This window comes from Lutra lutra, chromosome 3, assembly GCF_902655055.1.
Source record: "Lutra lutra chromosome 3, mLutLut1.2, whole genome shotgun sequence".
Lineage (NCBI taxonomy): Eukaryota > Metazoa > Chordata > Mammalia > Carnivora > Mustelidae > Lutra > Lutra lutra.
Window position 1 is genome coordinate 74,788,942 of NC_062280.1, and position 16,622 is coordinate 74,805,563.

The window sequence follows — 16,622 nt, forward strand, 5'->3', positions numbered from 1 at the left end:
CTATTTTATTTATATTAACATTATTTATTATATTAATATGTTGATATATTTATAATGATTTAATATAATACTATAATTTTAGATAGAATAATTTATTGGACTGTTCTTTTGAATATTCTCTGTAGCCAGGTGACCATTAAAATCCTGATTAACACATTCAGGGTTAATTAATTGATAACCCATGAACATAATGTTGCAGATTTAGAAAATGCAACTATTTCAGACCTGTATAAAATTTACTTGCACTTGCAGAGTTTACATGGTCTATACATAAATCATACAATATATTTATCTTGGTAATATGACCTGTTAAACATTTGTCCACAGCCAAAATTACTCTGAGCTCTGGAACTATATTTCCAAGTGTTTGTCACCATTTGAATGCCTCAGTTACACCTGAAACTCAACGGGTCAAACCATACTCAGGACTTTCTGTCAATCCCAGATTTCTTTTGGCCAACCCTCGCTCAGAATACCGGAAACCCAGGAGGCCTCCTCAACTCTGCCTTCTCCTCCACTCCCCCATCCACCCTCCCTCCCCCACTCCTTCACATTCAGTTACAGCTGCCCGACTGGATGCCCAGTTTCCCATCACCTCTCTAACCATCATCTCTTGCTTCCTGATTGGGCTTCCCTCACCTTCTTTATTTCCCCAGTTTGGTTCTCCTCATGTCTGTCAAGGTATCCTTTTAAACACAGAAATCTGGTTAGACCACACCACTTTATGGCTTCTTATGCTCACGATAAAAATTGAAATGCTGAACATGGCCGACAAGTCCCCACGGGGACTGGTGTCTGCCTCTCTGTGACCCATCATGCCGCTCTAATCATGATGGCCATCTCTAATTCCTTAATCACGTCAGGCTGGACACACAAGCACCTGGTTAACTCCTGTTCATCCTTCAGACCTCAGCTCAGATCCACTTGATCAGGAATACCTCTGACTTCCGGATCCTGTGAGTTTCTCTCGCCATGTATCTTCCTCCATCTTTACTCTTTTCTGATTTTTTGATTGGCTCTCTCTTCCTCTGGACTGAAGTTCAGGTCTCACTTTTCTTTAGCCTTAGGATTGCTTTCTGATCATTGCCGGGAACTTTTTCTTCCAAACTGTGCTGTTGTACTTACCCAAGTGTCTACTTCCTTCAGGGAGTATTATCATTAAGATGGAGCTAGAATTTAGTCTTGCTGTCTTCTTGGAAAAGCAGACTGCTTTAGTGGTCAGTCTATGGGTCACAGATTATTGGGTAAGCTTCTCATCCTACACTGTCATGCTTACCTTTAAAAAAACCCCTTTGTTAGTGATCTGTGTTGCCAGTTGAACAATGCTTCTCTCAGGCACAAGTTTTTGGTCTTAGCACTTACAGTTCAGGCTTTCCTTACATGTATCCAAGTGAAAAATGAAGTGGCTCTTGGCTGTGGCTAAATGAAGCAATTCTAAGCGTTACCCCAGTTTCAGAACGTGCCCATCCATCAGTAGATTCTTTTGTTTTGTTTTGTTTTTTAAAGATTTTATTTATTTATTTGACAGAGAGAGAGATCACAGGTAGGCAGAGAGGCAGGCAGAGAGAGAGGAGAAAGCAGGCTCCCTGCTGAGCAGAGAGCCTAGTGCGGGGCTCTATCCCAGGACTCTGAGATCATGACCAGAGCCGAAGGCAGAGGCTTAACCCACTGAGCCACCCAGGTGCCCCCATCGGTAGATTCTTGAGAGCCTGTTGGTCATTGCCTTGAAAACCATATGGAGGTATGCCATAGTCTTGAGATGCAAATAACTGTGGGTAAGTGTATTCTTGATCTTTCCTAAGTGCTTGATCACACAATGCAGAAAATGCACGAACCCTTTTGCCCTTTGTGTCTGTTTTGTGTTGGATTTAACCATCATATATATGACTTGACTGTACTCAACTGAAGACACACATGGGCTGAGCTCTTATTATAAGACACTGGGCAGGGAATTGAACTTGCAGGGGAGGAAACTGATACACTTTGGCATGAGGGTCCAGAACATAACATTGTAATCTGCTTTAAAACAGAGAGAATGTGAGGGAAGAATTTGACTTAGCATATGGTTTCTTTCCATTTTCCTTGTTGACATTTATTTCATATTAACACTTTTAGCCTCTGCCTTAAAATCTAGTGGAAGACATAATACTTCCTAGTATGTTAGAGTTCTTCCTTTCCCTAACATGTTGGTACTTTTTCCTACAGATAATGGTTTTTTATTTGTATTTTAATTAAACGAGGTTTTGTTTGTTTGTTTTGCTTTTAGGTATTTTGGACACCTTCAATATTTGCCTTCTCTTTTCTGATCAAGCCTGATTCATGAAATGGAACTAAAGCTGAAAAATCATCTACTTCTTTGTCTGCAAATTTGAGACACATTTGGGATGGTCTTAAGTGCATACAACTAGACTCTAACTGCAGCTATGAGTTCAGACGAGAAGGGCATATCCCCTGCTCATAAAACCTCCACTCCGACCCATAGAAGTGCCTCTTCTTCAACATCCTCCCATAGGGACAGTCGGCAGGTAAGAGAACAGTACCAAGTGCATTTTGTTATTTTCTGCCAATACAATACCGTTAGGATATGATGGGCTCGCTAATTAATTCTGAAATGTTGTGAAGAGTTTTATTCCACAGGTAGATCTACCTGATGATGCCATGAAGACCCTGCTCTTGTTTTTCTGTTGTTTAGGATCCTTTTTTAGAGTGTAGACCACCAGGAGGGGTGGCTGGGGAAGCCCTGCTTTCCTCTTCACTGTGCACCCGAAGAGTGAGAGCATCTTCCGAAACTTGAACTCTCTGCTCTCTCTCTTTATTCATGGAGCAGGAGGAGGCGTGTGAGCCTGCACAAGGTCTTCTTTCTACAAGTCTCTCACTGGCCTGTCCAGCACGAACTTCTGTTGGGTGTTTCACGAAATGTGGTGACAGATTCAGGCATTAGGAAACAAGTAAAATCATAGTATCAGAGAATTAAGAGCGGGGGGTGGGGGAGGGGCTCTGCTAATGCGTAGAGTCAGTAGAGAAAATAAATTATTGTTAATAAAATAATTACTGTTATTGTTAATAAATAATTGTTTAATCCTGTGGAACCAATTCCGTCCCTTATTTTTGTGTAGTCATCTCGTTACTACCTCAGGAGCTGTTGTACCTGCCAGGGCTGGTACAAGCTGTTGTATCTGCCAGGTTTGAGTATTGCTGTTGGCCATTATGACAAAATCTCCTGATGGGATTTCTTTGTGGTGTTAACTGGAAATTTACAGTAAGCAGGTTTAGTGGACTATTTATAAAAATGTTCCTTTTGAGGGACATTTGCTTAGTAAGTCATTTTTGCAGTGCTTTTCCTCCCTGTCTTATGTGTTGAAGGTATATTGCCTAGTTTCCAGAACTATGAACTTTGGTTATTTCATAGTACATACTGTAGACGTGGGTCTTGAGACAGCCAAACCCGATGTGACTTCATTCTTCTAGATGGTGGGAAGGCACTACTGGGGTGTTCCCTTAGGGAGGCCTCTCTGAAGACCCTCCCTGCACTCCTCACATTTCTAGCAAGAGATTGCTGGGTTATCTGTAAGAATCAGAGAATCCTTACCTGTATGTTTTTCCCAGGTCCTAAGGGTTCTAAGGCAGATATCTCTGCTACCAGTATTTTGGACACTGGTGTCCTTTGTTCTAGAGTTCAAACAGGATGTCTTCCCTTCACTAGAAGCAATTATACCATTAACTAAATTTATGACTACACATAGTTAAAATGTTTATTGCTTTGCATTCATATAGAAAAAGAAAGTGAAAGTACCGTGAATGAAAACACATTTATAGTAAATAGCAGCTATATGCTGAGAGGCTTTCTAAGTCTGCGTTTCAGATTATCCTTCACTGCCTCCCTGTCCTTTCTTGTTTCGGCTTTTCCCTTTCTCCTTTGCCCTGGGCATTGCAACTGAAAGACACTTTAAGCAGCCTGGCCGTCCCAGCTGCTGAGGCAAGGATGGAATTGACCCGGATCACCCCGGAGAATTGTGGCAAATGGAAAAGATGGATGATGGCTGTGGAAACATCTGTCGTGCATTGTGGGGCGGCCTGTTGCACCTGAGCTCCGGGGCTCCTGTGCAAAACAACGGGGAGAAACCAAGACCCCGGTCTGCAGAGGGAGTCTGAAGGTAGAAGATGTGACTCCTGGCTGCCTTGTGAATGAAAAGTCTTGTGATGAGAATAAAATAGCATGTCTGTAAACCGAGACAATGTTCAAAAGGTCATTATTCGTTAAGGAGGGTTTACTTTAGTTTCTGTTTATCTCAGTGGGTTCAAACTCTCCCCAGTACTCTCTCCTCTGCTTCCTTCCTGCCTCCTGTTTGTTTTGGTTCATTTCTCCCAGGGGAGCGAATAGAGAACAATTAGAGTTCTGTTTCTCCCTCCCTGTCTCCATCACTTCCTAACATCCAGTATTAACTTGTAGAAATCGGAATTTTTGAGTGATCCTGTGGTATCCTATGATGCAGTGGTTTTTATATGTACTATTATTGTGTGTGACTGTTTTCCTAGTGAAGGGATGGGGAGAAAGTGTGATAAATTAGTCTTCCTCGAATGTTACTGTTCTCCTGATTTGATAGACATTGATGCAAATCGAGTCCATCCTATTCCTCATAAAAGGATCATATAAGTAAATGATCTGCACACAGCGGAGAATACATTGATACCTTAATGCACACTGTTTACCTGTCCTTACCAAGTCTAGTTCTAGATCACTAATTAATCGATTGGGCATTTCTACGTAGATGTATCACTACATCTAAAATTAATACATATAGGTCTGTTTGCTCTCAGGATAATCATTCTCTCATGGACCCAGGGTCCAACCCATCCTTTCTCCTTTGACACTCCCACATTCAGTAGGCTGACAGATTTTATTATTTCCTCTTCATAATGTGACCACTTCTTTCTATTTCCGCTGTCTACTCGCTAGCCCAGACTCCCATCATCTCAGTACCTTCCGTGGTTCTCTGGCCTCACTGTCTCCCTTACTGCCTTGTGAGATCAAATTTCCTTACTATGGCAGATTCATTCTCACAACCCTTCAAAGACTCTTGTTTGCCAACACAATTAAGGCCAGATTTCCTTCCTTGGTGTCCCATGATCTCCATGATCTGATCCAACCTCAGCATCTCGTTTTCCTCCCACCCCATACAGTCTTGTTTGTTCATCGCTCCTCAAACTGCCCCATCCCTGTCTCTGGGCTTCAAGGATTGGCTCGTGGGAACTTTCACTGACCACTCAACCCCACGTCGCCCTCTCCCTTCTCTGAACTTTCACAGAACTTTCTGGCAGCACTTGACATGTTTCCATTGTTTATCTTTTTGTACCGATCTCAACTGTTTTTTTTTTTTTTTAAGATTTTATTTGAGAGAGAAAGAGAGAGCATGAGGAGGGGGAGGGTCAGAGGGAGAAGCAGACTCCCCGCTGAGCAGGGAGCCCAATGTGGGACTCAATCCTGGGACTCCAGGGTTATGACCTGAGCTGAAGGCAAGTCGCTTAATCAACTGAGCCACCCAGGCGCCCTCCTCGTCAGTTTTGTGAGCAAACGGACGACATGCTCTAATTCTTTAGAGACAAGCCTTGCACCTCAAATATTTTAATATATCCTCGAGGATATTTTTAAAGACCTGCAATGGCATTAGTCTTGTCTTCTTATTACAAACTTGCCATTCCAGATTTATTTGTCCTTTCTCTTCTTCCCTCCTCATAGATTACGTAAAACAAAGAACATCTGGCAAGCACAAAGTAGTAATTGGCCCATCCTTCCTGTGGCCAAATTCTGTAAGCACAACAGGTGAAGGAGGAAGAGGAGCTGGGAATTGAAGTGATTCAGTGCCCCTGTGATTTCACAAAGTGTTTCTTCATCAGCACGAGAGGGTCAGGACTCCACTTAGTACTTAACAAGTTGGAAGGCTTCAGTAATTGCTCCATTTACATTTCATCCAGACTGATAGTCAATGTTAGAATATCTAACAAAATTAGCTGTGTGTGTGTGTGTGTGTGTGTGTGTATGAGAGAGAGAGAGAGACAGACAGACACAGAAACAGAGAGATCAACTATAATTCTTAAGCTGCAAGAAATAGATGCCCTAAATTTTTCAAAAAGGAAATAGAGGGGTTGATTAAGACATCTAGAACTTATACATAAATCAGTACTTCCAAGCATATCTGCCAAAGAAAGCCTTCCGAGGTGTTGTATGAAAACAGAGTTTTATTGTCAAGTAAGAGGAATGCTAAACACAATCTCTTTTTGCAATATACATTAATAAATTAAGGACACTGATAAATCCTGTTGTTAGAACTTTAACTGAGCACTTCTAGAATCTAGTAGATTTTGGAACTTTTTTTTTATTTTCCTAAGATTTGGTGGTTAAACATACACATTTTTCTTTCTGTTAAGAAATTGAAAGATCTGGGTGGCTCAGTGGGTTAAGCTTCTGCCTTTGGCTCAGGTCATGATCCCAGGATCCCGGGTTTGAATCCCACATCAGGCTTCCTATTCAGCTTCTCCCTCTGCCTGCTGCTCCCCACTGCTTGTGCTCTCATTTTCCCTCTCTTTCTCTGTCAAATAAATAAATAAAATCTTAAAGAAAAAGGAAGAAAGAAAGAAGGAAATTGGAAGATCTAGGAACACTGGAGCCCAGATTCTGAATTGGCAACACCGGACAGGACTTAGAAGCGCCTTCCCCTTTAGAAGGGGCATGTACCCTCTGATTGGTCATAGTCCCTGCCTTTCCTTATCGTGCTTCAATGCTTATGTTTCCTGCTCGGCCCCAGAAAGCATTTGAATTGCCAGCCCTGATCCTGGATATCAAGTCAACCATAGGTTGAGGTTACCAAGAGTGATCTCCAGTTGGACGTTAAGAGGGCATCCCAAACTTAGCATGGCCAAAACTGAGCTCTTAATTTTCCTCTCAAATCTACTGCTTCCCAGTCCTCCTTATCTCAATAAGCAGCAAGTCTCTCCTTTCTTTTGGTCCAGACAGAAACTTCGCCAGAAATCATCCTCAACACATCTTTTTCTTACACCTGCTTCCAAACCCTCAATGAATCCTATTGGTTCTACCTTCAGATGTACCTGGGCTCTGACCACTGCTTACCGCCTCCTCCCCCTCCACCCTGGTCTGAGCTACTGTCACATCTCATCCAGACGATGGCCATAGTCTTTTACCTGGTTTCCCTGCCTGTAAGTCCCTCACCCGACATAGAGGCCATTTTCACAGAGTGGTCAGAGTGATCCCTTCAAAACCTATGTCAGAACAAGCCACTTCTCCACTGCAAACCTTCTAGTGGTTCCCATCTGTTTCTAAATAATCTTTGAATTGCTGACCATTGCCTATAACCTCATTCATCATCTGGTTCTGCCTACCTCTCTGATCCCATCTCCGGCCTTGTTCTTCTTTACTTACTTCTCTCCAGCATTTTCCTCTGTTGTACTCCCACCTCAGGGCCTTTGCATTTTGGACCCCCATAGCCTAACTTGCTTTCCCTCCAGGCATCCCCAGGTTTGTTCTTACACTTGACTCAGTCTCCAAATGCACCCTTTTTGGATAGCCTTCTCTTTTCTGCCCTGCCTACCCTCATCACGCATTGCCTGCTCACCTCCCCTGTCTTCAGAGCATTAACCACCACTAAATAGGTTACATATATATCTGTTCCCGTCTATATCCCCTTCCTCTATGGCCTGTCACTGACCTGTAAGCTCCCTGCAAACAGGGATTTTATTTCCTTCAATAATGTCCGCCTAGCACCTCACACAGTACTTCACATATGGTACAGCTCGAATATGTTTGAATGAATAAATAAATGAGGAGTCGATATGGAGAGAAAGATTGGGAACCAGGTTCCAGAGGTCTTGATAGCTGTGAAGGAATAGTCATGAGGTGGCGAGATGACAAAGAGAGGAAGTAGTATCGTGGGGAGCTCTGTGTCTCCCAAGACGAGTGGATTTTGAGAATGGAAGAGGGATTATACAAAGGTGGTGAGGGGAGCTGAGAGCACAGGCCTTTCTGCTTGCCACTGACAGTGCTTCTATGGTGAACTAAGGGACTTGAGGCTAATGAAGGAAACGGTATCAGACAAAAGCAGTGTTGGGAGCATTCTGCATGAAAGTTAAAAATATTGGTGGGGGTGGGATGTAACTTATTTTATTTTATTTATTTGGTATAGTTGACACATGTTACATTAGTTTCAGGTTTACAACATAGTGATTCAACAACTTTGCACATTATATGCTATGTTCACCACAAGTGTAGCTACCATCTGTCCTCATACACTGCTATTAAAACATCGCTGACTATATACCCTATTATGTGCCTTTTATCCCTGTGATATACTCATTCCATAACTGGAAGCCTGTAGCTCCCACTCCCCTTCACCCATTTTACCCAACCTCCCATCCCCCTCCCCTCTAACAACCATCAGCTTGTTCTCTGCATTTGTAGGTCTTGATTCTGTTTTTTGTTTGTTTATTCATTTGGGATTTGGGTCTTTTTTTTTTTTAAGATCCTACTTAGGAGTAAAATCATATGGTATTTGTCTTTCTCAATCTGATTTATTTCACTTAGCACAATACCCTCTAGGTTCATCCATGTTGTCTCAAATGGCACAATCTTACCCCTTTCTTTTGGCTGAGTAATATGTATGTATATCTCTTTATATAGAGACATATCTATATATATAGACACATACCACATCTTCCTTATCCATTCATCTACCGAATGGATACTTCGGAAATGGAAAAAACTTGGGTTGTTTCCGTATCTTGGCTATTGTAAATAATAGAGTAAACATAGAGGTGTATATATCTTTTCAAATTAGTGTATTCAACAACTTTATCTTTATTTATTTTTTATTATATTTAGCTAGCCAACATATCATTAGTGGTTTTTTTTTTTCAAGATTTTTTTTTTATTTACTTATTTGACAGAGAGAGAGAGAGAGAAATCACAAGTAGGCAGAGAGGCAGGCAGAGGGGGGGTGGGAAGCAGGCTCCCTGCTGAGCAGAGAGCCTGATTCGGGGCTCTATCCCAGGACCCTTAGGTCATGACCTGAGCTGAAGGCTGAGGCTTAACCTTCTGAGCCACCCAGGCGCCCCCATATCATTAGTTTTTGATGCAGTGCTCATTGACTAATACGTTGCATATAACACCCATTTCTCATCACCACACATGCCCTCCTTAATACCCTTCACTCAGCTACCTCAATAACTTTATTTTAAAACAGGAGTTACTATTTCCCACTCATAGTGCTTATTCTATGGTGACATTATATGATAGGCTAAATTTATGACCAGCTGACTGGATTTTGTTTGTTTGTGTTGATAATTACTCTGACGTTTACATATTTTAGAGAATTTTTTACAATATGCAAGACTGAGACCACCTGTAGAGACAGTCTCAGTGGTTCAGGGCATTAGGGCCAAGGATCTGCATTTTTAAAAGTGAGGCCTCTGTTTGGAGCCATTGTTTATTTTTATTCGTATCATTATCAGGTCATTTCAGAAAACCAGATGCTATTGCTCTAAGAATTTAGGATTTGCAGTGCATAATTACCAGATGATAGTGTCTATTAGTATGAGTATTAGACACAATTAGAATTGTTATAGCTCTACCAGATTAGACATTGCAAATGTTTCAATGAGTTAATCTTTTTAGTTTAATGAAAAATCAAAGAAAAAAGTATTAGCCATTCCTTATAATGATTTAAAGTTCACTGAAGCTCGGAGATCATAAAATAAATAATTTTTAAGGAAAAAATTATATTATGAATAAGTCATAAGAGGCTTATAGTTAATCTTCTGGCCCGTTTTTTTTTTTTTTTTTTAAGATTTTATATATATATTTTGAGAGAGAGAGACAGAGACAGAAAGAGTGAGCAGGAACAGGCAGGCCTGGCAGAGGGAGAGGAAGAGGCAGACTCCCTGGGGAGCAGGGAGCTCACTAGCAGACCGATCCTGGGACTCCAAGACCATGACCTGAGCAAAAGGCAGACACTTACTGAACCACCCAGGAGTCCCTTGCCAGTTTTTATAAATATTTCTTTAGTATTGTAGTCAATCTTCAACAACAAATAGATTTCAATTACATGGGTGTCTAAAAACATTTCCTATACATTATCAACAGCAATACATTCCAAAACCAACCATGGCCTGTTCAGTTAATGACAAGTGAAAGCTGTCCCCAGCAGTGATTGTGTGGGACTCCTGGAGCCATGGACTGGCGATATAACCTCCCAGATCTGGGGTCAGCGGTATCTGACATACAGCTGACATTAGAAGAGAAGAAGGTGCCTAAAACCCTAGAAAGTAAAAAATGCCCCTCATCACTGTCTCTGCTTTATGTGTGGGGTTTTCATACAACATTTTTTCTTGGACAGACAGGCTGATAAAAATATCCCCCAGCGTATACGTGAACTGAATTGGACTATTTCTCTTCCAGTTGAAACTCTGAAGCATCTTCTTGAAATAGCTTTGTTAAATGAAATAACCAAATCACTGCTTTGAAATATAGTGCCTATCTTCTGAATATGAAAACTAGTTCCATCTTTGAGTTGAGAAAAATAAAATATTACCACAAACAAAAATGTTCCAGTTTTTAGAGAGAAAAAAAAAAAAAATGCAGGCATTCCCGACTTGATACCAAACCTCCAGTTTAAACTTGAGCTGCTTCCAGTTTAACCTTTTTGGGATTCCATTCATCCCGTGGAACCCTACTTTTAGAACTTAGGGCCAGTGTCAGTTGGGGAACAAAAAAAAAGAATTGCTTGCAAAACCATGCTATGACCAACTTCTGTGGTTTAGATGCGTTGTATAAATTGGGTGTTCTGGAAATCTAAGTATTAGGCATAGTTCCTGAATAAACAGAACGATACCAGCACCAGCGAATATTTCATGAGTTTTCACTATGGACGGTTAGAATGATCTTCACCGTTTTCAGAGACCTAAACTGTGGTATAAAGTGCTGGAATGTTTTCCCCACAACTTGTGAGCCCTAAGCCAGGATTTGCTTGGTGGAAACCCAATTCTAGAGCCCCTGTTCTTGGCCACACCACTAATTGCTTCATTGTGAGGCTTGACAAGCTGAATGTCCAGGAGATGGCCCTTCTGTACACTTGTAAGCAAACTTGGTAAGGTAGCATTTGTCTGTTATTTCTTAGTTATGTTTTGTGCCTCATTTTTTCCCTTCAGTGATAACAGTCATTTATTTACATCCTCACTGGCCAGGGAAACAATAGACCCAGTAGAACACAGGCCAATATGTTAATGGCTTTTATCATGAAATACTGTTATCAAAGGCAAATCATGTTCTTTGTGCTTTCCTGAATTTTCTGTGTTTGCACTTAGACCTGTTGCCTTGGTAATGAGAAGTTTTGACCATTTGTTTGTTCATTGAAAACTGTGATCAGCCTTTTCCATGAAACGAGATGAGCAGCCCCATAGTTGTCCTGCTGTCCCCACCGTTTGGAGATCTCTTTCCCTGCTGCTTGGTGTTTACAGTGTGTACTCAGTCCATGTCAAATGTGCTGAAATTGAGACCACTGGAAAGAAATTTGCCACCTGGCACTCAGATGCTCATTATCCATGAGTAATTCAGAGCTTGACACTGTTGTGGAAAGAATCTGGCTGCTGCTTTCCCTGATATGTTTGCAGAATCCTCTGGTTCTCCATGCCTGCTTTATCGGTTCCTCACTGAAGAAGTTATCTCTTATTACCTGAGCTGGCTGGTTTGGGATAGCATTTTTATAGCAGCAAATTTGCTTGTCAGACCCAAGATTAACACACCCCGTTCAGTTCTTTGGCATTACACCAAATGGAAAGAGCCACAGTATAATCAGTTAGTGAACCCCAGAGGGTCTCATTCATAGGTCATTGAGGGGGCCCGGGAATCTGTCATTCACAGAAGCTTCCTCAGGAGACTGTTACTCACCCAGGGTTGGGAAGCATCGCTCTTACAGAATACATTTATAGGTGTTTCTCAAGGACTATAAAAACATCATCTCAGAGGACCATCAATTCTACAAAACTAATTTATTTGATTTTCAATTTTGACAAATAGAAAATGTTACCATCCCTTTGCCCAGTAGCCACTGAAAGTGACTAGGCTGTAAGTAAAAATACTGTCACAGGGGTAAAGCAAAGCCCCATGCATGTTGCATGAAGTACCAGACTTCCTGACCTCAAATCCTGATTAAGAGCTGATTCTATAATAATGATAGTAGCCAGTGTTCGTGAGGTTTCAGGGAAACGGACATTCTCATGCACTACTGCCAGCCAAGCACGTTAACTGATTCTGCTTTTCTGGAGGGAAATTTTGCAATCCATATCTAAAGTCTTTTGCAAGTTCATCCCGTAGGATATAGTAACTCAACTTCTAAGAAATGTATTCCAAGGAAGAAACAAAGATAGATACATATAAAGATTTCTCTGGAAAGATATTTATGAAAGTATTTTTAATGTTCCACAGGTGTTATTTAAATAACCTGTCTCATAGTCGTGCAATGAAATATTGTACTGCTGCAAAAAATGTTTATGGAGAATGTTTCATGTTGTAAGAAAATTTTACATTGTTAATTGAAGAAAACTGGTTATTAAGTTGGAAATATAGTATAATTCCAATTTTATTTTTAAGAATTAAGTGTAGGGGCACCTGGGTGGCTTAGTCTGTTAAGCGTCTGCCTTGGCTTGGGTCATGGTCTCGGGGTCCTGGGATCAAGCCCCACATTGGGCTCCCTGCTCCCTCCACCCCACTCCACCCCTGCTCCTGTTCTCTCTCTCTCTCATTCTCTCTCTTAAAAAAAAAAATTTAGTGTATATAGGGGCACCTGGGTGGCACAGTTGGTCAAGCATCCAACTCTTTCCCTTGTGCTCTCGCCCTCTAATAAATAAATACATAAATAAATAAATAAATAAATTTTAAAAAAAGAATTAATTAAAAAATTTTTTAAAAATTTAAAAAGAATTGAGTGTATATACACATCAAAAAAAGCTGAAAGCAAATATAGCAAGATATTGAAAGAGTTTGTTGCTAGTGTGGTAGTTTTAATTTCTTCTTTCTTTTCTGACCCATTCCCTCCTCCCCCACCCCCACATTTCTGCAATGAATGTTTCTTGCTTCTATAGCAAAAAAATATATGTCCTATCTTTGGACTTGTATTTTATGAGTTAATGTGTGTACATATGTAGCTTTAAAATTGTATTTTGTACAGAGTAAATATAAATGTTGGCCATTTTAATAATGAAATTGTAAGCCTTAACTCCATAAGGAAAAAATTTAAAATTAGGTGAATATATAGGATATGCCATGTGGGAGACTTGCAGCAAGGTTTTAAAACCATCTTTGAGAGGGGTGCCTGAGTGGCTCAGTGGGTTAATAAGCCTCTGCCTTCGGCTCAGATTGTGATCTCAGGGTCCTGGGATTGAGCCCCACATCAGGCTCCCTGGTTTCCTCCCCTCTTTCTGCCTGCTTCTCTGCATACTTGTGATCTCTCTCTTTGGGAAAAACAAAACAAAACAAAACAAAAAAACCATCTTTGAGGTACCGAGGCAGGAGCTGGGGCCACCGTTTCTCCTCTTAACTCCCTGTATTTATCTCGTGGCAATTTAATTTGTTTGTTCTTTTCATTCAGCAAATATTTATGGATGCGCACAGGCAAATCATAGATATATTTGCTCTGAGTTCACATAGGTGATCAAAACAAATTAACTCCACCATCAGTACACACACATAAATGTTAAATAGATACAGATAGGATTTTTTTTTTTTTTGCTTTTATTGTTGGTAAAATCATGTGAGTGTCATCCTGAAAACGTTTGTCTCTTCTGGGTCATTTGAATAGCCTTGTAGAAAATTATAAATAATCTTGACTTTTGTGTTCTGTTCGAGTCACACATAACTGCTGTCCTGCCTTTTAAATGAACTCTGCGTGTTCTGGAGCCTTCGCTCTTGAGGTGACCTAGGATTTGTCACGTAGGATTTGTCCCTGTTATTTGCTATTTGTTTATAATTGCTGCAGTGAAGTATGACCTGAGTTGCTGGGGTTTTCAGTGATTTTGTTAGAGTGTTTGTAAGAGAGTACAGGAAAGGAGCAAACCCACCAGTAAGTTCCCGTTCTGATGTTCCTTGAAGGCAACCATGGGAATTAAAAAGCTGTTTATTCACATGCTTTTTACCACTTCAGAGTCAAGTTTGCTGAACTACTCTCAGCTGTCAATGGACCACTTGATGAAAAAAAAAAATCCTGATGGTATTTTTTGTGATGCAGGATTTCCAACCGTAGGCCGGTCCCATGTGGGGCCATGGCTATTGGTTCCCAGTAAGTTTCCTATTTCTACGCAGAAGGAGTCAAGACTGTGAGGACTGCTACGTTTCCCTTCAGGGCTTCCCAGGGGTGCCATGTGGAATTTTCCAAGTCACTGTTTCTAAGATTTTCTACTTTCATTCATTTCCGTGGCACTTAGGTGGAGATTTATGATTAATGCACTTCTGCCATCTTTCAGTGAGAGTAAGACAATTATTACTATAAAGAAAGTAGTAGAATTACTGTTTATTCAGGCGTGGCCCTCTGGCTTTGGTGATTTTAATATTTTATGCTATTGCAATAATAATAATGATAAGAATAACACTCTTTCCTTGCAGGAGTTACGGAGAAGTCAGCAGGCATGTCCACGTGCCTCTGCTGCTGGGCTGTTCAGGAAGGTGCAGGGTCTGCCTTTCCTCCCGGAGCTCTCGCTCTCTTGCTAGTAGGCATCTCGGGCATCTGTCTGGATGCACGTTGTCGGTTTCCTCAGTGAGCTCCAATGCTCTGGTCACGAGGTGCTGCTGCCTCCCATTACTAGGCTGACTAGGTAACATGACAGTCATGCCAGGTATGGACTCTTCACTTCCAGATATCCTACCCCCGCCAGGGTGTTCGGACACCTCTTTCTGTGGCTGCAAAAATACGAAGGATTCCTACAGATTTACTCTTAGGGCATTTGCCATGGAGATGTCAGCTACTATTATTATTAAATGCCCATGGTATGCCAGGCCCTGGGCAGTACTGTTGCTTACACTGGATTCCAGCTCTGTGACTTGCAGTGTCCTCTAAGGCAGACATTACCGTCCCCATTTTACGGCTCAAGGACACTGAGGCTGAAAGAGGGTCATGATTTGTCCAAGTCACCTGGTAAATAGCAGCACGAGGTTGGAATGCTCATCTGTGTGATTGCAAATTTATGTTCTTTTCTTGGCGTCAGACACTGCATCCCCGAAGGCAAAGCTCGCTGGCTTGCTCTTGGTCCCTGAGTTGGAAATGAACCTTAAGGTCGCACCATACTTAAGAGGACTGTAATCTTTTTGTTTTGTTCTGTTTTACTCATTCCTGCTTCTCTGCTTCCACAAAAGGTTGTGATCGAGGACGGCCTTTGATGTGTTCATTTAGTCTCGAGGGAATACACTGCTGGAAATCACTGCCGTTTGGCCATTTAACGTTGGCTTTCATTTCAGTAGAAGGCCGTGCTTAAAAGCCTGGATGCAGAGTAAAACCCCAACTCACATTCCAAATCCAACACTTACGGGCTCTGTGTCATTAATTTAACCCCTCTGCGCCTCTCTCGGCTCAGTCAGCTGTAAAATAAATGGCATGGTCATTACTCAGAGGCTTTTTGTGAAAAGGGAATGAAATAATCCATGTAAAGCCTGGAGACAGGGCTGCGGGGAAACCAGACATCGCCCCCGCCGCCCCCAGCACCGTCATCATCGGCGCTCTCGCGGGAAGGTTAGCAGCACCACTGAAACAGTGTGGCTGCATTAAAATTTAATGTAACTAGAAGAGACACAAGCCTCACAGCCAAAAGCCGGGAGAAGAAACTACTTCAGAAGTTTATAAACTGTTTTAGGTGTTTTTTCTTTGAAAATATTTTATGCAATTCACAAATATCAAGATAACTTAGGTATGATCATCAGATGAATGCTTTCAGTGGAGGTCACGTTCAGAGGTCCAGGGGCCAGTTCTCCTTATCGGTGTCCTAGATTTGTATGAAAAGTGAGCCTTTGCAGAAGTTTGTAGCCACAGCCTGAAATAGTTGCAGCAGCTCCTGTAGGTCTTTGAAATGCAATGAGTATAAAGACCTCACAGACTAGGAGAGCCGTGCAGTGGGTGTTGCACACTCGCACTTTGAGACTCAAGTTTCCCTCCATGGGAGTTGCACCAAATGAACTCTTACCAAATTAAAGAACTGCAGTGACATGTGTGTCTCAGACGCCTGGCTTTAGGCTAAATAGGCATCCATTCTCTCTGAGCAGGGGGAATAATGGGAAACTGAGTCCCGTCTCTGTGTGTTCTGAGTTCCTTAAAAAACTGACCTGTAACACAGCTACGTTCATCACTGTCACACATGTACCACTCTAATGGGGCAGACAGATGATTGATGGGAGAGACTATGCCTGCGTGGGGGCCAGTGGGATATGGGAAGTCTTTGAACTTTCCTCCCAATTTTGCTGTGAACTTAAAATTGCTCTTAAAAAAAAAAGTCTTGGGGGGGAAAAAAAACAAAAAACAAAAACCACTGACTTGAAAAGTTGTAATTTTAGTATTTGAAAGGAAATTTGATTTTAA

The 16,622-nt window shown here is 41.5% G+C and overlaps 1 protein-coding gene across 1 annotated transcript in view; it reads left to right on the top strand.

The window, feature by feature from the left end:
- Positions 1-16,622, top strand: part of OSBPL6 (oxysterol binding protein like 6) — a 211,430-nt gene that overhangs the window by 117,659 nt on the left and 77,149 nt on the right. Inside the window, 1 exon segment of the mRNA XM_047722287.1 lies at positions 2,267-2,525. Coding sequence (XP_047578243.1) covers positions 2,424-2,525 — 102 coding nt within the window. The 5' untranslated portion in view covers positions 2,267-2,423.